Genomic DNA, 23,432 nt, shown 5'->3' on the forward strand with positions numbered 1-23,432 from the left:
TTGGAAAGAGCTTAATTGGGATCACCAGTTTATTGGGATATCTCCCAGGGAGCAGATTTAGTCTAATGAGAATGGATGGCAGTATCTGCTGATTAACTGGTAGTGTGTTATCATATGTTGAACTTAATGAGGAGGGCTCCGCCAAGTTTCAAAGTGTTTTCAAGGTTTTTTCCTACCTCAAAAGAGTAAGGTTTGATTTGTGTTTCTATTTTCAGAGATTTTATTTAGTAATGGGTCTTATCCAGCCTGTTTTGTATATAAATTCTTCTTTCCACTAGTATATTCTCCTACTGTGATATAATAAGGGATATTTATATTTCTGAAAAGTCAGACTATCTGTCTTCCTGCAATAAATACATTTAGAGATAACTATAAGGTAACTAAGCATAAAGAAGAAAGGCAATTCTGCTGTCAATGGACAGACCGGACAAGGTAGGGTTGAAAGATGCTTGTGATATTTTAACAGGTATGCTCCTAGACTTTCTGCTCTTTGCCTTGTTTGGGTGCTAAAAATGATTCCTACCCTTATCTTCAGGGATTTACTATTATCTTTAGCAAGTATGCTTAACTGAAACACCAGTTAGATTATATATGAAATTTTGCCTCCAAAGGTCCTTCAAGTGCCATGTCTAAGAATTGTCTCCAGTCTCTTTGTTTATAGGGGCTTTTCAGGACATTTTCCTGTGAAAAATTATGTTTCTCTAAAATTTCTGGCACACATTGTAATATATTTCATAATTTCCTACATAATATATGCTGTAATAAATTATGTCTCAGTATCTAGTGATGTAAGCTTTTGGTTATCCTTAATTGCTTGTAAAAATTTTTTTAGGTTAAGAGCTTTTACTCTGAGTTTAAAAACTCTCTTCTATACAATAACGCCCTGCTGACAAGATTTTGATTTAAGACCTCCCTCTGTTTTAACCTAGTTCATACTTAAATACTCATCCTGCTGAATTTTAATTCTTTGTAATGTACCCAGGGATTCAGGAGACAAAATATGGAGTTCAACAGTAATAAGAATGATTGATTCAGCCTCTACCAAAGTTGCCAAACTCACTAATCTGTATATTTTCAATATTACTGTTTTCTATAAAATAGTCAGTTAACCTGTCTGTTACAGTAATAAATCATTTTGGCTGCCACAGCACATCTGTGCACAAGTCAGCTACACAGTTACTAAACACAAAGCAGAGAATAGCAAGAAAAAGCTTTTTCCCTTCACCCAGCACCTTTCACTTAGTGCAGGTGTTTGATTGTATTTCATTCTAGCAGAAACAGGTTAATCTCCAGGGTCCCATTTTACTATAAAGACAAAAGTTATAACACGGTTGTGCCTAAGAGTTTAGCTATTCAATTTTATGGATGCAAGGTTATGCTTAAAAATAACTATTTCATTTAAACTATGAAGAATACAATAATAGTTTTAAACCTGAACTTTATCACTGTACAGGTGAATAATTGCTTGATAATAGGTTAATAATGTAAGGGTACAAACAGAAAGTTTTAAGGAAGTCAATCTGTTTAGAGGACAGACTTAAGAATCTTGGTTGGTCTCTCCTAATCATGTTAGCAAATTTTGACTTAATGAGCAAGAACTTCCTACTCTGAAGTACTGGAAATCTCTGCAGAAATACTTTTGGCATCTGTTGTTGATGTAAAAGGAGGAGAGATGTAGTCTGAGTAGGAAGGGAAAAGATGTGTGGACATACTGCAACCACATCACGCTGTTTGGGACTCCAGAAAAAAACCAATGAGCAGCATTGGTGAACCCTATGCTGAGCAGGCATTAGTGAATTTGGCAGAAGGAGGAGGTTTGCAAGCAAAAAATGGGAGCAAGTAGAGCAGTTTAGAAAATTTGTAAAAGAAGCTCTGTAGAGATGACCTTCCTCTGGGACTTGTTCCAACAACGGAGACCTTAGGAGAGGATAATATAAGCCCTTAGAGCATCAGATTTTTTGTTTACAACCCCCTTGTTACAGGGATGCTCTTCAGGTTGTGCAAAGCCTTTGTTCATGCTAAATCTGGTCTCTCTTTTATAATGAATTAAAGCTTTTATGGCCCTTAGGCCTGGGTAAAAGGAACTATTTTGTTTTAAAAACTGCTGTTGAAATGAAAAAGCAAAACCAGAAAAGAGCGAAATATGAGATTTTGTAATCTGCTATGGATGTTATCTGCACAGTCAGTGATACAGGACCATATCCTCTTGCCCCAACATGCTACCTGTTATTAACATTGGTTCTGTATGCTTAAGTCATGATTATTGACTTGTTTTTAACAGTTGTTCTGATATTTTCCCCAGTTCAATACATTGTTTTCAAGAAAATCAATTTTTATGGCAGAACAACTGTGGAAAGGATTTTTCTGCTGTATTTAAATTTTCAAAGTCTTCAGTCTTTTTTCTTCTTAAGAATGGATCAGCTTAAATGTATTATTCTTTTAGACACAAAAGGAGAAACACAGATAACCAGGATGAACAAGAAAGGATTGATAGCTTTGAGTGACAGAGTATTACCACAGACACAGGAGCTTGCTTTTCATCTCACATAACTTCCTCTCACCATCTAAGAGTAAGTCAGTGGATGAAGTTACTTGTCTAGTCTCCAGTCAGTGGAAGAAATATTGTCTGAAGAGCATTTATGCCCTGGTTCTTAGATGTTCATTTTAAGATGACATTCTGTACATGTTTTTTAGAAAGATAGTTCATGTGAAGCACACCTTTTGTCTCATGTTTGTCTCTGTATTAAGTTTTTTTGAAAATCCAGTAAGTTAACAGTGAGGTTTTCACTAACATCTCTATTAACAATCTTGATGAGGGGATTGAGTGCACCCTCAATAAATTTGCAGATGACACCAAGTTGGGATGAAGTGTTGATCTGCCGGAGGGGAGAAAGGCACTACAGAGGGACCTGGATAGACTGGATCGATGGGTCAAGTAAACTGTATGAGTTTCAACAGGGCCAAGTGTCGGGTCTTGCATTTTGGTCACAACAACTCCAGGCAACCCTACAGGCTTGGGGAGGAGTGGCTGGAATGCTGCTTGATGGAAAGGGACCTTGGTGTACTGGTGGACAGTCAGCTGAATATGAGCCAGCAGTGTGCCCAGGTGTCCAGGAAGGCCGATGGCATCCTGGCTTGAATCAGGAATGGAGCGGCAAGCAGGACTAGAGAAGTAATCCTGCCCCTGTACTTGGCATTGGTGAGGCCTCACCTTGAGTACTGTGTTCAGTTTTGAGCACCTCAGTACAGAAAGGAAATTGAGGTGCTGGAGCAGGTCCAAAGAAGGGCAACAAGGCTTGTGAAGGGCTTAGAGAATATGCCCCACAAGAATGATCTTTGAAGTCTTTTCCAACATGAGTGATTCTATGATTCCTAGGAGAAAAGGTATCCTGAAGACCTCCATTTAATTACTATTATTATTTTTAATATGCAATGACATATGTTTTCTTCCAATCTGGTGATTCTTGGTGGTTCTCAGATTTCTTAGTAATACATTTTAAAACCTCAGAATCTTATTTGCTATGGTTGTCTCGTAATATGAAAATACGTTTGTGAAAAGCTGTCGAGTTAAAACTATCCATTTTCAAGTATGGGTGTTTAATATTGTCCTTCGTTACTTAGAAAATACATAGTACTTTATTGTATCGTGTGTTCTCCTGAACAAACAAACACACAGAAATCACTGTCTTTTCCTTCATAACTGTGCTAAAGCCAAAGCACACTTTACATGCCTAGCAGATAAAATACCAAACCCATTTTGGTATTTCTTCTAGTTACATGGACTTCAGATGCATCAGTATGTGTAAGAAGTTAAAAAGTCTTTTTCTGTATCTTTTTGCTTTGTTTATCTATTCCCTGTATTTCAGGACTTGTAATTGGTATTGACTGCTATCAGTTCTTTAGGGCACTTGCTGCTTGTACAATTTCCTTTTTACAAAGCAATTTTTTCTTCAAGGCTTTTAATCATAACTTTATTTTCTTTCATTTCTGAAACTTAGATCTGTTTTTTTAGCAAAATAACATGAATGATGATTAACAAATGTTTAAAATATTTTCAGTCAGTTGGTTTGGCTCAAAATAATTATCAGTTTTGTGAGATTCACTCTTTTTTTTTTTCCTTTTCTTTTTGCATTGAATACATACACCATTGGTTTGGATTTTATTTTGAATAGAAATATCAAATGCAATAGATTTGATCTCTTACTTTTAAGCACCAATTCACTTCAGTTCAAAGATAATTCTTTCTATTAATCATAATAAAAGCAAAGGGAGAATTATGTTTAATGTAGAAATCATGTTTTCATAACTGGGAGATTTTCATTATAAATTTTTTCAGTGTGTTCCAAAGAGCTCTATACTGACTGTAAATGACTGTCGGCATAGGTTGTTAAAGCTAAAGATGGCAGCATTACTTTTTCTTGTGTGCTACCAATAGCAATGTTTAGAGATGCTGCTCATCTCCTTCTCTCTTGCAATGTGGTAGTCTGTAGGCACACAGACATAGATGTGTTCTGCCTTTACCTCATATGAATAATTAAAAAATTATTTCTATAATCTATTTATTTTCAAGTCTAATTATATTCGAGGTGCTAGGCACAGTATAGCATGCCAGCACCAGACTCTGGAGTCCGCTTGATCTCTCTTAAACAAGCTTATTTAAGTATTTTAGTCACACGAACCTTTTATGTGAGTTTCAGTCATACTGTCTGATACTAATGCACATGCATTGCATGAAATCTCCCAAATTTCTTAGTTACCACTGGACTGCTACCACTGGCATACGGGCAAATCCAGAGCATCTTTTCGTACCTCTTGACAACTTGAATAGTTTTATCTTTGACATCTTCATTTTAATAACGAATGTGAATATTTCTACCTTTCAATTCTTTTATTGTTTTGTTGTTATTTAAATTGATGCCCGGCTGATATAACTGTCCACTTCCATATATGGTACCTTCCTATTTGCTTTGGCAGAGTACAGCTAAACCAGGCAGCTTGTCTTCCTAATAAGAAATAGATCAATACTACTAGAAGCCCAGATCTCCTATGTCCAGCCATGTGCCTAGTTTTCAACTATCTTCCCTGTCATCCTGCTTTCCATCCTGCTTTACTTGTAGGAGCAACACACATCTGACCAGGAATTACATGGATCGCTCATATCTTTCAGCTGTCTACTGGGTAGTCTTGAAAACAAAAATCTAGTTGGCTTTAGTCTCTGTGAAGAAATTGATAGTAAACTGCCTCATTCTGATTCCTGGGCCTTTAAAATTGTGTTGCATCAGTGTAAAGAAGAGAACTTGTATATTCTCTGAATGTACATCTGAAGAATCAGACAGATCCATGCTCCATCAGCACTATTTTCCAAAAAGGCTTTGGCCTATAATTCCTCTTCCTTGTGGAATATGTCACTCTTTATTTTTCAACTCTGGTTATTTACCCAGAAGACAAATTCCTGGAAGCTGAGCAATGGAAAGTTGGGCAAGACCATACAGTGAGGGTTTATCAAAGTCACACTGCAGCAGATCAAGCCAATTTTGTGAGTCACTATGCAGGAAAATGAGTCTTGTTCAAATAAATTTTCTCCCCTTGATGTTATATTTACTGAGCTTCTGCACTGCTGTAACTTGGAACACTGAGAAACATTAATGTAAATAGTATGAAAATTCTCAGCAGAGCACAGTAGGTACTGGGGAGACTTGACATGGCAATCTTAGTGCAGGTTGACATGGTCGCATTTTGAGCTCCACATTTTCTTAGTAGGATGTTTTGAAAGATCAGACAACACCATATACCTCATTGAAACGCCTCTCAGCATCTTGACTTGGGCATTGGTGACTCTCTAGGAGAAGGAATAAAATCAATCTTTGCTTGATTGCTTAGATGTCTCTGATGATCTTTAATCTGTTTTCCTGGCACCTTACATAGAAATTAAAGGTTTTAATATATGCATGCACTATAGTCTTTAATAACTGTTTGTATTTTCAGTAGAAATCTGAAGGAAAAGATTGCTAAAATACTTACATATGAAGGAAATTTTGCAAGAAACTTTAAAGTGCCAGTTATTTTTTACACAAACTCAACAAAATGTATTGCTCAATGTATGGAAACACAAAAGACCACATTTTGTGACAGAACGGAATTGGTTACTTTGACATCCCCCAAGACTTACATATTTCACTTAACTTACTACAACTGGTGCACAAAATCTATTCAGTAAATTTTAGTTTAAATCAAGCATTGAGTGACTTGGGCTAATTTTATTAGAAGTTTTAATTCTGATCCTCTTTCTAGTAGTTGGGTAACTGTAAAAGAACTATTTGTTAATTTAAAGCTCAAACATCTGACTGATGGATGCATGCTAATGTATTTTAGATTTGAAAATCATATCTTCTTTAATTGAATTGTATTTGCCCAGACAGAGCATATAATTAAGTCTTTTCTAATTCTTCTCGTGACAGATTACAGTATGGTGCACTGGGGAAAAATAGTCAAAAGTATGAATTTAGTTCATTTATGCCCATTGAAAACATCTGTAGTCACATCATGAATGTTTGGAATATTAATCATCTCCCAAAATAAAACGATATATTTTTCCATATATATCTCTTACAATGATTAATAAGAATACAGAGGCAGCAAGGCTGAAAAATATGGCTAGGACAGAAATAGTTTTAAGAAAATTCATCAGATTTATACAGGAGATAGTGAAACTTCACAATGTGTGGCCACGAAGCTATTTTAGACTCTCAAATGCCTTTATGGAGAAGGAGGGAGCCCCATTGTTTAGGGATGTTCACTTGCTTTTACCTGTTTGATAATGCAGAATTAAACAAGGCTCTCAGACAGAAGACATAGGAAACAAAGCCAAGACATAGTTATGAGCTGGCACAAAAGAATAATGAGGCAATACTTATTTGGAAACTTTGATGTGCTTGTGTATACTATGTCATGTGTTCCCAGGATGCAAGTCTAGGACTAAGGGGATTTCAAGACATAAAGGAAAAAAATCCTGACTTAAATAAGGGGTGAAAAGATCTTTAAGTTGGAAAGGGATATCAGGAATACATGCCAAGGGAAAGAAAAAGCAAGTAAGGAATTCGTTAGGAAAGAGAAATTTTTACAATCTACTTTGCCTCTCTATGAGAAGTGTTGCCCAAGGAGGAGGGCAGAATTTAGGCATACAGATATTTAGCCTTTGAGCTTATTTTTTTCTGATTGCTTTGGACATTTTGGCAGAATAAAAATACAGCACTAGAATTTATAGTGGGACATTCAAGTTTGTCAGTTTCTTTATTTATGATAAATAAAAAGAACTAGATAGGTGTTACCAATGCATCTTCTGTGTCCATAACAATTTAAATAGTTTATTCTGCAAAATAGTGTTATGAAATGAAGTAGCATCTTTTTTTTCTTTGATAAATAATGCAATCTTAAAAGTCTAAATTACTGATCTCCATTAGAGTTCAATTATAGAATTTATGTTTTTTAATGAACATCACTGAATGCTGATTAAAAAATGACCTGAGGCAGAATCTGATTTCTAAAGAGAATATTGTTATCAAAGACAATTTTGTAGGGCTATAGTAGTCTGAGGTTCTAGATCTCATGATGTATGATGTTTCACTTGAAGAAAGATTTGCTCTTAATATTACATTCAACTTTGTTCTAGGGAAGGTCTTACAAAGATTGGTTTCCTTGGCTACCCCATGTCACAGTCTTGAAACGTAATTCCATGAAAGAGCATAACTCAACTATCACTAGTGTATAATTAATAATGTATCACAGAAATAAATATGGCTAGAGTAATGCTGTCAAGTGCTGCATCTGAAGGAAAGACATTTTCATGGCAAGTTATTTGTAGGAAATACGCAAGATGAGTATTTATCTTCCCGCTATAAAAAAGTCTAGCGTTAGTCTGGAAAATTTCTTCATGGGGTAAGCATGTCTTGACTGAAGTCAGTAGTAATATAGCCATTCTGAGCAGGATACACTAGTTCATACCAGTTATCATTAATGGCTGTATAGACTTGCTCCCTCTTGGAAATATGATTGACCTATACCACACAGGAACTGCTTGTATCTACACCTCCAGCTAGAGGTCATCATGTATTCGGTCCCGAGACTTTCACTTCAATGCATGTCCTATGTCTAACTTGAGCTCATGGTAAAGACATTTGTTTCTTATACAGGTCATTTGGAATGGAAATATGAACAGAAAAGCCATTATAAACAAGGATACTTTGTTTATCTAAATTAAATGAATGTAAGCAAACCTTGTCTGGGTAAGGATCCCATCATTCTCTACTTGGGTTCTGCTTAGATATACTAAAATATGGATCTATGCTGCACTTGCTGATTGCTTCCCCAGTCACGCACCAGTGGGCTGGCTGCTCAGTTTCTCCTGTTTTACAATTACTCTGCAAAGTAAGAGTCTCTGCACAAGGGGCTGAAGTTAAGAGCATCACATCTGTACTCTGTAGCCCTGACATCCCACTGCATCTTATTCATTTGGTCAGGATCTTGCTCCAGACACTAGATAATATCTGTGGTAAAAGGGTCCTTTTCTGTTCATAGCTGTTGGATCTGCTGATGGAGCAGCAGTTCTTTAGGGAATCAGTGATGCTCAGGGTCAGCTGGTTATAATCAAACACAATCAGCTCATTGCCTGATCCTGCTGATAATGTGGGCAACTTGTTGGAAGAGGGGGGTGAGGTCTTGCTGTTATCTTCCCCAGCAAGGCAGTTATGCTTGAAAAAATGTACCCATCTGTTTATGGTCTGATCCTTTCTAAGCTGACTATTCTGGGCTCTTTCTGCTAGCAATTCAGATGGAGCTGACAAAATGTGCTTATAGTCTCTCTGTGTGTCTCCCACATTTCATATCAGTGGCAAGTCTTGCTAGGACTGAGTCCTGCTGGATAACAAAATGCTAGATAAATTACAGTTGGAGGGACGAGAGATGGCATGATGAGGCAAATGTAGTAGTACCTTACAATGCTGTGTTAGTGAAAGTAGCTTGAAAGATGATGTGTTTTTCTGTAGAAAAACAAAGCTTACATCTCTACTGAGCAAAGAGGACTCTGCTGGAGGCAGAGCCATGCGTGATAACAAAATTTATAGAAGATCCCATAGTGCTGATGATTCTACATGCTCAAAGCACTGTTCTGTGAGCGTGAGGGATCCAAATAGAACAAGACAACAAGGCAATGTATAAATCAGGTTCCCTCCCTTCTTCTTTTCATTTTCTCTTGAAAAATTTCATTATCTTCTTATCTGAGTTAATGCAACATTCCCTCCAGTACATTCAACATGACAGGTTCTTGAATTCTGTTGCTCCTGTACTATTACCAAAAGGTAATTTACTTTATTTAGAAATAAACTAGATTATGACAGCAGATGACAGAAACCTCCTATGTGGATCTGGTCTAAATGGGCCAATACTTTTCTTAAGTATGTATCTGAATTTGTTTTTGTTGTTGTCGTTGTTTGGTTTTGTTTTTTAAAAAACAATACTCTGCCAAACTGTGTCTTTGCTAATTTCTTTTTAAGTTCTATTTGGATATTAGTCACTGGTATCGGAAATTAGGTTGAGGAGAACCGAAGACATGTTTTGATTTTTCTTGTAGACATTGGATTTGCATAGAGAAGATTCGAGAGTTTTTTGGAAATTAGCTCTTTGCTGAATAATTTTCCTTGCTGATGACTTTGGCCAAGACTTTTCACTCTTCTGTGCTTTGTCTTCTGCATTCATTACTGCTCTCGTGAAAGACTTTGAGATGTGGAGTGCCTGGCAGGCAAAACATTTTCAGGCTTATTTGTTCTCTTTCCTTTTCCTTGTGTTGAACTGGCATATTATAATGAACTGGCGTATAATTGAGTATACAGATGAGATGCAAAGAGCTGTGGAGCTCTGCATCATTCAACAGAGAAGACACTGGAGATGAGGAGTGTTCTTTGTCACTGTATGCCTTCCGAAAGTTGCTGGTACTTGTGGAAGAAGCCCTTCCGAGAGGGAAAGACAAAGCAGAGGAATAACTCTGGCTCTGGAAAAATCTACACTAACTAGGATGAGGCTGGACTGCTTCATAGGAAGTGAATCTCCATTCAGAGAGAGAAGAGAGGGAAGAAAGGACTGAAGAAGAAAGCACTGCTGTGCTTTTGTGAGGCAGTTTTGTGCCCTCTTACACTTATGCAGGGCTACAAATCTGATGTATCTACTTAATCTGAGCCTGTATAGGTGCTACAGAAGTTAAACTGTGGGATTTGAAAAGGTTAGTCTTATATCCTCTTTGGCAATACATTTTTTATCTTGGAAATTAGTGTGAAAAGAATCAGTCAGATGTGGAAAAGATCTTTAATATAAAATGCCTGTAAGCATAAAAATATGATACCGAAAAGCCTCTTAGAAATGCATTTTTAACCACTATTTTTATAATTATATGTTTCTGTGCCATGCATGGTCATCCCCTTCCTTAGAAATGTTTTGCAGTTGCTTTAATCCAGGAGGCATAGTTTCTCTGGGTTCTGCCTCAGAGTACCAACTAATATAAATTTATCTTGAAATTCACAGCTGTCTTCACTGAATGTGAGCAAATGAGCCTGCCAGGTTGAGCTGACTCTAAACTTTTTTTTGTCTTTGGGATGCAAATTATTTTAAGTATATTTAGGTCATCTCTAGTTTTCGTCTTTCAGTTTTGATTTGAACCATTTTGGAAGGTAACCAATAGCTTTCATGGGACTCTCATATGCCGGCTAGTGGTGATCTTAAATTCTGAGGCTGAGCTCACGTTGGTAGTCAGGTGATTTTAATGCCTGACTGGATTTGTTCATCAAAATCTTCACACCATTCCATATTCTCTACCTTTGTTGTCTGGAAATCCAGAAATATGTTTCCTTTAAAATGACAATCCCGTAACACAAATCTTCTGAGCACATCTGAAAATTGCTCAGCTCTTATTTAATTCCTCTTTGGATTTCTACAGCTGGAGATGCTTGGGTATATTGTGTCCAACAGACTGGAAATCCCTAGGTATTCAAGAGTTGGATAAATAATTACTTGTACAGCAAATACTTTGTGCTCTACTTTATATCTCTAAATCATAGTTAGAGGAAGAAGCCAGATAAAAATCAGTGCAGTGCTCAGATAATACAGCGTTTCAGACCTGATAGTCCTTAACACAAATCCCTCTGTACTGATAGTTTATATAATAATTTCTTCGAACTCTATGGCTGATTCACACTTCCCAGCCTGCCTTAATGTAAATTAAAAATCAGGCATCATTGCATGCGTTGCAACAGTTTTCATCTTGATAGATGATAAAATACAGAAGCAATGTGTACAGAGGGAAAATATTGGCTTTGCATGGGGAGGGACTGATGTCCTGGTGGCTGAGGCTGTGGAGATTGCGTCGAGCAGCTAATCATATGGGTCTGATCGTGTTCCTGATGACTGACAGCACTCAGTATTTCCTACAATGCTGAGAGATCCTGAACCAGCACAGAGAGAGAAATAACCAGTTTTTTTTTTCCTTTAAAACATCTACCTAACCCAACAGACTGGGGTAGAACCCGCTGATATTCTTTGAAGCAAAATGTTAATGTTTTGGTTTGATGGCAGTCTTCTGACAGACGGACTGGCATACCAAGAAGTACTGGGTGTGATGGTTTACAAAGCACATACACTGATTTATCAGCTAGCTCCCAGGTCACCAGAGGGCTCTGCCCCTTCCCACAGGACTGCTACCTTCCCTATCCATCTCCAATGCTATCTGTGTATATCTATAAGAGATACAAATGGCATGATTTTGAGATGAAACAGGAGCTTAAATTCTGCCTTCTTAAAGGATTTTGCATGTGTAAGAGATTATTCTTTTACATCATTGTCTCAAAGCTTGCTGGGGCACAGATGAACAAGTCCTGGGCAAGGGTTGAGAAATTCTTTGTCTGAAGGACACAGATGGACAAGGCCAGGGGCAATGAGAGAGAGAGAGAGAGAGAGAAGCCGCAGATTAATGGCCAAGAAGCAGTCTTTTGTGTGGGCTTATCTTGAGGAAGATGGTCATCTCAGGAGGTGCTGCACATGACTCTTACCCAAGCGCCCAGGGATGTCACAATGGCAGAAGAAGAAGGATAAAAAGGGGACATACATCCATGAAGCTAGGTTTTCTGGCAACAGATTCCTCATGAAGAAGAAGAGGTTTCGGACATGAGAAGCCTCATGACCTGCCTCTCTCCCTCCTGAACTTGCTCTGCGCTCTACCTGCATGCTGAAGAAGAACAAAGGTGTCTGCCATCAGATTCCTCACTACGGAATTCCTGCATGCTGACGGACTCTCCTGGGCCTGCTACCTGAGTCCTGCTGCTTCCTCCCAGATTGGCTCTGCAACTTCTTCCTGCTACCTGCTTGCTGCCCAAGGCCAGCCACACTGCTGCTGCTCTCCCCCTGCTGCTTTTGCTTCGGACCTTCGAAACAGCATTCGACCGCTGCTGGATTCTGGTGGTGACTACCCCTGCTGTATGTTGGTAACAGGAATTAGATATAAAAATACATTCTTTGATTCAACAGCCCCAGGATAGACTCATAGTAAAAAAATTCAGGACTCTGCTTAATACTTTCCTACAGCTTAATGGAAAAAAAAAAAAATAATACTTATAAGGCTTAATTATTTAAGAAGACAGTTTGCGTATTCCCTTGATTCACCAGTGCTTAAAGGAGCAAACAAATCTTCTTCACTTGAAGACCGTGGCAATGGGAGGAACAGAAATTTATCTAAGTAATAACAGCAGGATCTTAGCTCTGTGCTGCATCTGCTGTGACAGTGTCATGTACTTAATTTTGACCACTTTAATACACAGAACTCTCTACTGATTTCAGGTTTCACTCCTTAGCCATCACAGACACTCTGGTTTATATTTTCATTTGGAGTTCTGATGTAACAGAGGTTTCAATTGGATGTCATTTTCTGTGATCAGGACTTTCAAACAGTTTTAAATATTTTATAGGTTAGCACTCAAAAGGAAGCAGAGCCTAGAAGAAAAATAACTGCTACTTCAGCTTCTTTCCTGTGGCTGCTAATGAATTAATGATTGTTTTTTACATCCTTTCAGAAGACTTCGACATTCAGGATACTCAAACATCAATAGAAGAAGGAGGTCAGAGTGAAGTCCCAGATTAGTTGTGATGAGCTGGGACATCTCAGTGGAAGAAGGAGAGATATGGGTAGCCTGCAAAGGCAGGGAGAAAGGTTCTTCTGGAGGCAGCCCAGGTCACTACAGGAAGGGAGAGCACATAATTTCTCCCCCTGATACTTTTGGACACATTAAATGGTCAGAATTTGTGTAAGAATTAGAGTGTGTATGTATGTGTGCATATATGCACATATATATCAGAACAGGAAAAAATGGAAGGAGAGAGAGGGAGAAGGTAAACACAGCTTATATATTTGGATAAAGGTAGAGAAATCAAAGGCTTTTGATTTTATAATGGCAAACTGAATAAATTAGACCAAAAATTAAACACAGCTGTTCGTCCTAAAGAGGGAAGGGAGGGAAAGGTGTCCAAGAGCACAGTCCACCATGAACTGTTGACTAAGCAGACCAGCTGTTATTTAATTCTGCTTTCTTTGAAGTATTGAATGTTTTGAGATGTTCTGAAAATCAGATGATTTAGTACTTTTTTTCCCAATTTGTCACTATTTTCCTCATTTTTTTTTTTTAATAGAATGTCTATCTGATTTTTTTGTTTGTTTGTTTGGTTTTGATTCGTGTCTCCAGTTTCAGTGTTTCAGAAGGCAAATCAGTCTGGATTTAAGTGGTGTACAAAGCCTGGTTGATCTTCTTCAAGTCTCTGAAGCTTCCTTCAATGACTGTCAAATTAGTGGGATAAAAAAAGGTACAGGGCTCCATGGATGCAGTCTTCCTTCTTTCTGAGATATGCTCTGAAATCTTTGCTTTATGTTTTAAGAGGATGCTGAAACATCAGTTTAAAAATTCTTTGCTTTGATCTGAAATACTTGCTGAAAAAGCAAGGGTTTTCTGGAGTACTTCCTTTTATATATATTTTTTGAATATCTTTTACCATTCAGAATGCCTGAAAGTTATTTCTGTTTTGTAGCATGTATGTAGTAAATATTAGGCGGAAGATGAAGATAAAATCCTGAAGTGATTTAGATAAAAGGGAAAAGAATGTAACAAAGGAAAAATGGAGAAAAAACCACCATGAGATCAAATGTATTTTGTGCTTATGTATAAACAAATATCAGCTCTAACTCAGCTGTAACTTTGCCCTGTTTCCAGCCAGTTAAAAATGCATCAATACTTCATTCATTGTCATCTATTTTAATGGAGATAAGAACAAAGTCATTTTCAGAAATTTGTCTCTGATTTCTTTGTAAAGGATGATGTCTCTTGAGTATGTTGCCAGAGTCCCTACTTATTTTCAAAGAAAAATAAATATTTCCCTTCACTCTAAGCAGCCCATCCATGGAAATGTTATCTATGAGACCTTGCAAGATGTTGGCTTATCCTGGCTTCCTTACAGCGATATGTTAGGTCTCTGCCTGGACATCTGTCTGGTGTGTACACTGTGCTTGCTAGGGACTTGCTGGGTATAGGGCCAGGCAGGGAAGAGAGCAAGGAATGACTAATCACAGTGGTCTGGGAGAGAAGGAAGGGCAGGCTGTGCACAAGACCTTGGCCTGAAGATCTTTTGAAGATCAAAACAGTTGTGTGGTTTTTTCCTTTTTTTTTTTTTCCTCCTCTTTAAACATTACCCTTAGATTTCTCTCTAACTTTTCTCCTGGCAGTGAGGATGATGACCCAGTGGCGTTAGCAATGATTCAGCATGCTCAGGATGTTGCATTTCTTTTAAACATTTTCAAACCTTTTTGAATGAGTGATGCTGTCTTGTAATTTTTGTCCTAGGTGGAGACCATAAGTGGTGCAGTGATTTCCTTACTCAGTTACTAATTGACCTGTGACACTGACTTTGACATTGTGATTGCAGATGCATGCAGATCATAAATTAATATGCTGATATTTATAGTTAAGGCAGCATACAAAAATCAGGCTATTCAAGCTCTATTAAATTAACTAATAAAAGTTGAGTGAAAGCATCTAAAAAGCATGAGAAAACCTTAGGTTACTCTATTTAAATTGGTTAATTAATGAAAATGTAAATATTTAAAATCCATGAAGTTATTAACTAAATTAGTGAGAATTATCTTAAAGTTACAATTTACTCAGTCAGATCATCAGCCAATGCAATCTCTATTTAAATTAATGGAGATACACCATTTTACACAGCGTGGGCTTTAGATCATGACAATGATAAACCTTTTTCAAGCATACTGCAATTGGAGCAAATATGTTTGTCATAGGATTTAAGAACCATAAAAGCACATTTAATATTAAAAAAAAAATCACTTATAACTTACCATTCTGTAAAGTTTATCTTCCAGATCCTGATTAATTCTTTGTAAGGCTAGGTAATTGTTTTGTATCCTAAAACAAAGATGATATCATTTAATTGAATGTATTTTTTGTGTTATTTTTTACCTGTAATTTTCACATCAGTACAAAACCTTGGCTTGCACTACTTGAAATCTATTTTCTTACCACTCCTGTGCCAGTCAGTGGTTTCCTTTGAAATGCAATTACCACCTACTTCCTAAGCAAACTTCTATGTCATATTTGTTTACTATATTTAGCAGCAAATTCTGTCAGGAAGTAAAAATGTGTTTGCTGTTCTGCGCTTATGTGCAGACATGCTTCACAGCATGAGAACTTGCACAAAGGGATTGTAGCTGTGCATCAGGCTCACAAATTATATGTCAGGGAGGAGGCTTGAGCTTTCTACTTAGACGCTACAGGAAGAGATTTAGCAGACTCTCCTAATGTGGAGAATTGCAGCAGAAACCCAATGACTGCAGTAGAAGAAAATGACTTAGAAGAGAATATTCCCCTTTTGACAGAAGTTCAAAGGAATTGCACATCCTTGAACCTCAGCAACACATTCTCTTCAGCAAATAAATCTAGATATCTCATGCTGAAAATGTGGGTGTTTATTTTTATTAGAATTGAGGAATTGAACGGACTTAGAAAATGAGTCTTCCCTGCTTATTCCAGAGCAATACACCAAAGAAAAGTTTCATTCTGTATATATCTTTATGTTCCATGGAATGTAACCATGGTATTGCAGTGGGGAAGCTGCTTAGCATGTGGGAAAAGCATCCCTATTTCAGGAGTAGCTATGCCTTTCTTTTCACAGAAGTTAAGGAGCAGATATCACCTCAAAAGTGTGTATAAAAATGTAAAGCAAATGTTGGAAGTTTAGGTGTGAAAAGTTTGTCTGAATACATCTACATGTTTGCTCTGAGAATCTTCGGTCAATAGGACAACTTATTTTCACTGACAAGTTTATTTTTGGCATTGTGTAAGAGTGAACTCAGATATAGTACAAATTCATTCAACAGAAAGTTACTTCATCTGAGAAGTTTGATTCTGCGTGTAGTTTCCTCTGTGATCAGGAAGAGATTAGGATTAAAGAATTCCCTTTGATTTATTTTATGTTTAGGGATAGATGCCGAAGCCAGAACTGAGACCTGCAGTCAACTCACACCATAGTGACTAATGGAGGGGTCCAGCCCACTCCTTCCTTGTAGTGACAGTTCAGGTCTCTCTATGCTTCTGTAGCCATGGAGATTTTCTTCCCCATTACATAAACCAAATTCTCTATTTGGGGACAGACTGGGGGATGGTGATATTCCACACAGGTCTCCCATTCATATCACAACGTCTGCTCCATATCTCTGAGAGGAGAGCTCTGTGCTGAGGAGAGATGCTTAGAGGGCATAAGGAATGACATACCCAAGGATGAAGCTCCCCAGGGTATGGATCACATACTGTGATCCATGGGTTGGCATCGTGTGTTTTACAGAGCTGCTGAAAAGGGAAGATTTCCACTCTGTAAGGAGAGTAGGTGGTCAATGATACTTGCAAAAGTGGAATCCAATGAATTACAAATTTCTGAGACTAGTAGTAACTGATGACTTGGTCATTGCTCACTAGTTCTCACAGTGCCATTCTGTAAATGTCCAGGTGACTTAAAGGATTGACTGAAGTTCATGGGTCTCTACATTTTCTATGTTCCTGTTAGATGCACTGTTTGTTACTAAGCCACATTTATTTGTGCAGCTTTAGGTGTACTTGAGATGTGCGCAGCTCTTTAGTCAAGTCAACATAGCAGAGAAAAATCTCAAGGTACCCTTTACCCATCACGGTAAAGAGAAGATAAAAATAATTTTGATAAACGAGGGGAAGCAAAGAGACTTAAGCTGGCTATGACTGCAGACAGTTACTCAGCACGGTTATGTGAGTTGATAAGGTTGCATGCAGTACTGTGGGGAGCAAGGATTTATGAAAATAAGGCCTGCTGGTTAGTGCCAGAAGTGCCCCACTGTCTTGTCGTTATCCACAGTTTTTCCCAAAAGTTTGCATGGGTTCAAAAGTATTTGCATAAATTTATGAAAGAAGGAATAGTGCAAAACAAAATATTGTTTCAGTGCTTTTTTAGCTCGATTTCTCTGTACCTGAGTCTTTTCTGCAGTACAGAGCTATGTGGAGTGCATATTACAAGGTACATATTGAAGATTTCTTTCCCATGTATTTAAAAACATGAGCAAAACTAACAGCAATTGCAGCCAGATAACCTATATATTCGTCTTATTACAATGGCAATGTACCAGTGGTTTTAGTCCTCAGATTCTACAGACAATATTTTTCTCTTATTACAGCTCACTGGAAGATCAGTTACCACTAATATAATGGCTTTCAAATGGCAATGTTTCCATGCAGTAGACGGTACTTGGTTTTTGCAGTAGCTTATTGCAATATGCTTCTTGGCTTATATCAAGTCTTTGTCCGTCACATTTTCCTGTGTTATATGTTTATCAGAAAGTATTCCACAGACCCAGTTTTTGCATTGAAAAAATTGATCACCTCCCAGCAAATCAAATCCAAACAGTAAATCTAAACCAAAAATAAACAGTATGTGGGAAGCTGAGCTTCAAAAGGCATTTCTATTGAGAATGGTATGCAAAGGTAGTCAAAATAAGCATAAATGTGCACACATATATAAGCACATACACGTGCAGATATCCAAATAAAATGCAAATTTAAATCCACTGCTCCAAAAGAAGTGGCAGAAAATGTGGATGGAACAGGGAGAAGCAGACTTAGCAACAAATAAAAGAAGGCGTTAAAGGGATAAAAGAGGAACATGGCAATTACTGTGAAATAAGAAAGAAGGAAGAATTATTCCCATTCAAAATGATCAGATGAGTAAATGGTAACTTAACTCAGTGTGTAGAAAAAAAATATACACATAATCTGAGTCTTGTGAAGTATGAAATAGTTTTGTAATAAATTCGGATTCTCTAAATAAATAAAGAGCAGGTCATCTTCATTAGCCTCTGAAACCAGTTTAAGGAGAAAATCTTTGCATACGAATTGATAAATTATTATCATTTTGATGGCTTTTGATGGCTTTTTGTTGTTAAATTAATAGGATTATATGATACCCACATACATACATGTGTATACAATAAATGCATGTTTAGATTCCTCAGTAAATTGGACTCATATGAGTAGTATTCTGACCATACTGAATACCATGTATCAGAACTCTAACCAAGCAGACAATACATTTTTCTCAAAGACTGCAAAGAGAAAGCCTGCAAAGTCTCTATTTCAAAGCCCTCACATGGCTCTGAAATATATCTGATGTAAAACACAGGCTTGGGTTAGCCTTCTGCAAAGAAGAGAATTTCACCCCCAGCTTAGCTTTGTAAAGTGACTTAAAATAGTAACCTTGTTCAAAAATCTTTTTCTGTTACACTGGTTTTCTTACAGAAAAAAAGTACTTTTTCCTCTGTTTGTTCTAAAGCTAACACAGCTACCGATTTTCTGATCTGAAAACCCCTTTAGCCCATGATGTGTCTAGCTTTTGGTGAAACAATTAAGTGCGGGGGCTAATCTTAGCACTAAAAATATGCTTGTATGGATTTATTCCTTGTGTCTTAAAATACCTCTGCTCCCTGAAAAATGCCTGGAAGATCTTGAGCAGCTGGTTCCTAGAGTGCAGTCTCAAGCTGGAAAACCAGTGTGACCTTAGGAGAAAGGTTTGAGTTTCCATATTAACATTTGAATATTATAAAAATATTAACTTTAAAAAGCCATGCTGTTCACTCTAGATAGGGGGATCACTGTGAGGCATTTGAAATTCCCAATGTCTTTTCAGTCACTTTTCAAAGCCAAAGCTCTACTTTTAAAGTTAATATTTTGAAACAGTCTCAGCACTGTTCCCAGTGGGTCAAAAAAGAAAAATGGAGGTCAAAAGCCCTGACCACAGGGCCACACAGATGACTTTCTTGCTTAGGTTAGAGAGAGGAAGGCCTAGCAAAAACAGTTAATTCTGGACAAATTAAGAGATCAAAAGCTTTCAAAAGGAGCAGAAAAAGATGGCTGTTCAGATTCTCAGAAAAAATTCTGTGCATAATGCTAATGGAATTTTAATAACAGAACTCGAGTATGCAAGCGTGATCATCGTACACAGGGCTTATTTGATGGTAGGGGCTGAATTTTTCTCCCCGTGCTGTGAAAAAAGAAACAAACTTATTGTTTTTCTCATGCTGGTTTTCTGACACTGGTGACATACTGCTGACATGCTTTAGATTTCCAACACTTTCCTTTTCCAGGCTGGGAAATCTATTTGTTTAACTTGTGATATGCCTTGCTATTCTCAATAGTAACATCTTTAAAGCTCGTAAAATATTTTGGGCCTCCAATGTATTTACCTGCCTGAAACACAATTTTTCAATATAAATTTTCTTCATAATACGATACAGTGTTGAGTTAGAGTACAGGAAAGTCAGTTCTAGTAATCTGGTGTTTAGGTACTATTGCTAGACTTTGCCATGAGCAAAATGAAGAATGACTGGCCTGATTTTTGAAGAGTACTTAAGTCATCAGTATCTAGTGATGTTGAAATTGTTTGTTTTTTTTCTTACTTAACAAAGACTGTATTTTGTTCCTTTCTTTTAACAAAAGTGGGATGGCCAGTCCTTCAGATAAGGATCATTCAAGATTTATGACAGCCCTGTCTAAAATAGTGTTTTGGGAGAAAAGGTTGCCAATGTTCCCTGCCCTTAGAGCTGTAATACAGTAGAACAAAACTACAACAAGAGTAATGTTATTTTCAGTATACGTTATCTAAATGAAATGATGGAAAAAAAAATACCAATGGCAGAAAAACAATATGGAAAACCTCTGCAGAGATCTTGATAGATAAGTGCAGATTTCATAGTCATTACTTCTATAATCCACCTGCTCATTTTGGTCTTGTTTTAAGAAGCCTCAGAGATAGGAAAGAACCTAAGTTATAAGAACATACTAGAGGTTTCTTAACTTAAAATATTACAGTCTAATTATTTTTTAAATTTGCATAGAATTATTTGGTTGACTCAGGGTTTTTTTTTGTTTTGTTTTGTTTTTCTCTTATTTTTTTTCTGGCTTTGTTGTACTTTAGTTTTTGCCTTCTGCAAAGAATGAAAATATTTCTTTGGGTGTAGCCCTGGAACGGTTTGTTCTGAATTTTCTTTTGACTCATCCAGTGAATTAAATCAAATAGTTCAATTATCTGTATACTTTTCAGCAAAGTCTTCACAACAAATGCAGATACATTACTACATAAATGGATAATAGTAGGTTCCAAATTGTTGTAAACAAATGAAAAAATTGATACTCAGAATTACTGCTAAGTTTAGTGCCAGATTACAGGCCATTTTAATCAGTACCAGAAATGTCAGGAGTGCATGCTTATGATAATTTCTCATTAACATTAACTGGGCCCTTGATTTGCAATAGCACTGTACCACTTCAGTAATTTTAAGTAATAGGTTTTTGGTATCACTCCATTCTATCTGGGACTGAAAACTGAATGATTTGCTGTATCATGACATGAAATGTCATAATGTTGTTTATGTTGATCTTAGTTTCAGCTTTGAGACAAATACTCTTTGCTTGTATCAGTACAATGGAGAGTAACAACTGAAAATTTGCAGACAAGTTAATTAATCATAGAATCAGACAAAGGAGAATTAAAAATAGAATTAAAATATTTTCTGTATATATATATATGAGGTGTGTGTATGTATTTATGATACCTTCATATGTGTAATTTAACAAAGTACTAACTAACATGTACGATTACACATAACAATATCATATACCTACATACATACATGTTTCTATTTGCGTGTTTACTTTCAATACAAAATATGTTATGTATGATATACGCAGTTTCATATGCAGTTTGTAATACATATTTATATATGTGAAATACATATATTCAGCATGAGCATGCAGTGTTTAATCAATAAATAATAAATATTTGAGATATATATTTATATTTTTACTTACATATGTCTTTAAAACAGCCTTTTGTAAATTCCTCAAATCTGCTCAATTAAAAAAGTTAGTTACTAACCTTCTCAGTTTTTCAGTTACTTTTTCAAGTTCCTCCTGAGCACGTCTCAATTCTATTTCAAGATACTGACGTGTAGAATCAAATTCCGTTTCAAGCATTTCCAGCTTATGGGTAGTGTATGATAGACGTTTTCGTAATTCCCCCTTCTGTTCTTGCAAAGTACTAGAAAAACAAAGACCACAGCTGTAGAATTTAGCTGCTCCTGAAAAGCTTTTCATGATGCACTCTCTGACCAATTCTCTACGGTATGTAATGGCACTGAGCCAGTGAATTGTGCTTAATAATTTGTTTACTGCACTTTGAAAATCTTCTGATTTAGACAGCTGACTGTCTTCCCATCTGTCCTAGTGCATTCACTGTTAATATCTCATTAGCCACAATGGAACATTTTGTGGAAGAACCCTCATTAAAAACAAAATGCAGTCTAGCGTTTGGTTTAACACAGGAACTTTCATTTAGAGTTACTCTAAAATATAGTGACTGAAGTAGCAGATATTTATAGATCAATGAATGTAAATAAACTATGCAAAACTATTTTCTTGCCAATAGCCAAGGTTATAACGTTTTCTAGAGAAATAAGTCTTAGCCTCCTTTCATTCAGTCTGCTCCCTAAGCCCACAGAGCTGCTAATGATTCTATACTTAGAATTTCATCACGAGAATTGAAGTCTTAATAATCAATTATTACTATGTTTCTCCATTTTCCTACCTATTGGGGAATAAATCCACACTACTTACAAGTGTGACCCCGAATTTTTCACAGTATCTTCACTAAGAAAGAATGTATGTACTGCTTGTAAACTAGCTGCTTTTACACTCCTTGAGAAAGCAGTGAATTTTTTCACAGAGGTTTTTCACTTTTTTGTTTTATTTTAGAGATAATTTAAGATAGTCTAGGTCCAGGAGATAAAAGCACCACTTTTATTGTGAAGGTCAAAATGCCATCTGCCCAAACCATGCACCTGAATTTGCAGTGACGACCCTGGTGATATTTTCCCCATCTGTGTGTTTTCAAGAGAGCCAGTCCTCTCTTGCCTCAATTCTTATCTGCATGATGGAGCTCTTTCATCCTAGTCTACTTGGTGGTAAGTTCCTCAATCTTCTAATACGTTTTCCGAGTGAATAGGAAGCTGGGGCTCCAGTTGGAGCTGGTATCTCTAGAGGTGATTTTACCTTTTTTCAGATTACTGCTATCTCTGCTAATATTGAGCTGATCTCAGCTTTGGGTGGGAGCTCTGAGGCACCATAGAGTTGTGGTCTTCCACCATCTGGAGACAAGAGGGCTAACAAATGATGTGTTCTGAATTGTCTTAGTTTTTTCTAAACATGTGATAAAAAATAATTCTTTATAAAAGAATGGCAAATATTGATGCCCTCTAATGTCAAATCTGCTCTGTCATCAGCATCAGTGTACTAATGTTTTGGATCTTTAATAAGACAGAGGTGATGGGAACAGCATGCACTCCTCAAGGAAAATTTATCTGAGCTGGCTTCACTGGGATGGTCTTCTCCTCTACTAGCTGCTATAGGATCTTCAGTAAGTAAATGCAAAAGCTTTACAACTGATGCTTACTTGATCCATGAAACCTTTTCTTAGGAAACAGTCTAATGTTTTGCCTGCACAGTGCTCTATCTCAATTGCAGGTGTTGTGTGGTTACAGTCATATTTAGATTACCACTTGCAGTTATTTTTTTTTTTAAATTAATGCATTCTAATTCAGATGTTTAATGCAGCTTCGGTTACTTTCAGTCGTTTAATTTTTGTATTTCACTTGGTTAATATATCTGCCTTGTTATCTGGGAAATAAGAATCTGAACCCATGTTGCTCATATCTGTACATCTTCATTCATGATGTTGCCACATCACATCACTTTTCACTTGCTCTTCTT

General features: G+C 36.9%; 1 protein-coding gene across 1 annotated transcript in view; it reads right to left on the bottom strand.

The window, feature by feature from the left end:
* BEGAIN (brain enriched guanylate kinase associated) overlaps positions 1–23,432 on the bottom strand; it is a 100,915-nt gene that overhangs the window by 34,853 nt on the left and 42,630 nt on the right. Inside the window, exons 2-3 of the mRNA XM_031553684.1 lie at positions 21,544–21,705; positions 15,434–15,500 (exon numbers count right to left, since the gene is read on the bottom strand). Coding sequence (XP_031409544.1) covers positions 15,434–15,500; positions 21,544–21,705 — 229 coding nt within the window. The remainder of the gene's footprint in view (positions 1–15,433; positions 15,501–21,543; positions 21,706–23,432) is intronic.

This window comes from Meleagris gallopavo, chromosome 5, assembly GCF_000146605.3.
Source record: "Meleagris gallopavo isolate NT-WF06-2002-E0010 breed Aviagen turkey brand Nicholas breeding stock chromosome 5, Turkey_5.1, whole genome shotgun sequence".
Lineage (NCBI taxonomy): Eukaryota > Metazoa > Chordata > Aves > Galliformes > Phasianidae > Meleagris > Meleagris gallopavo.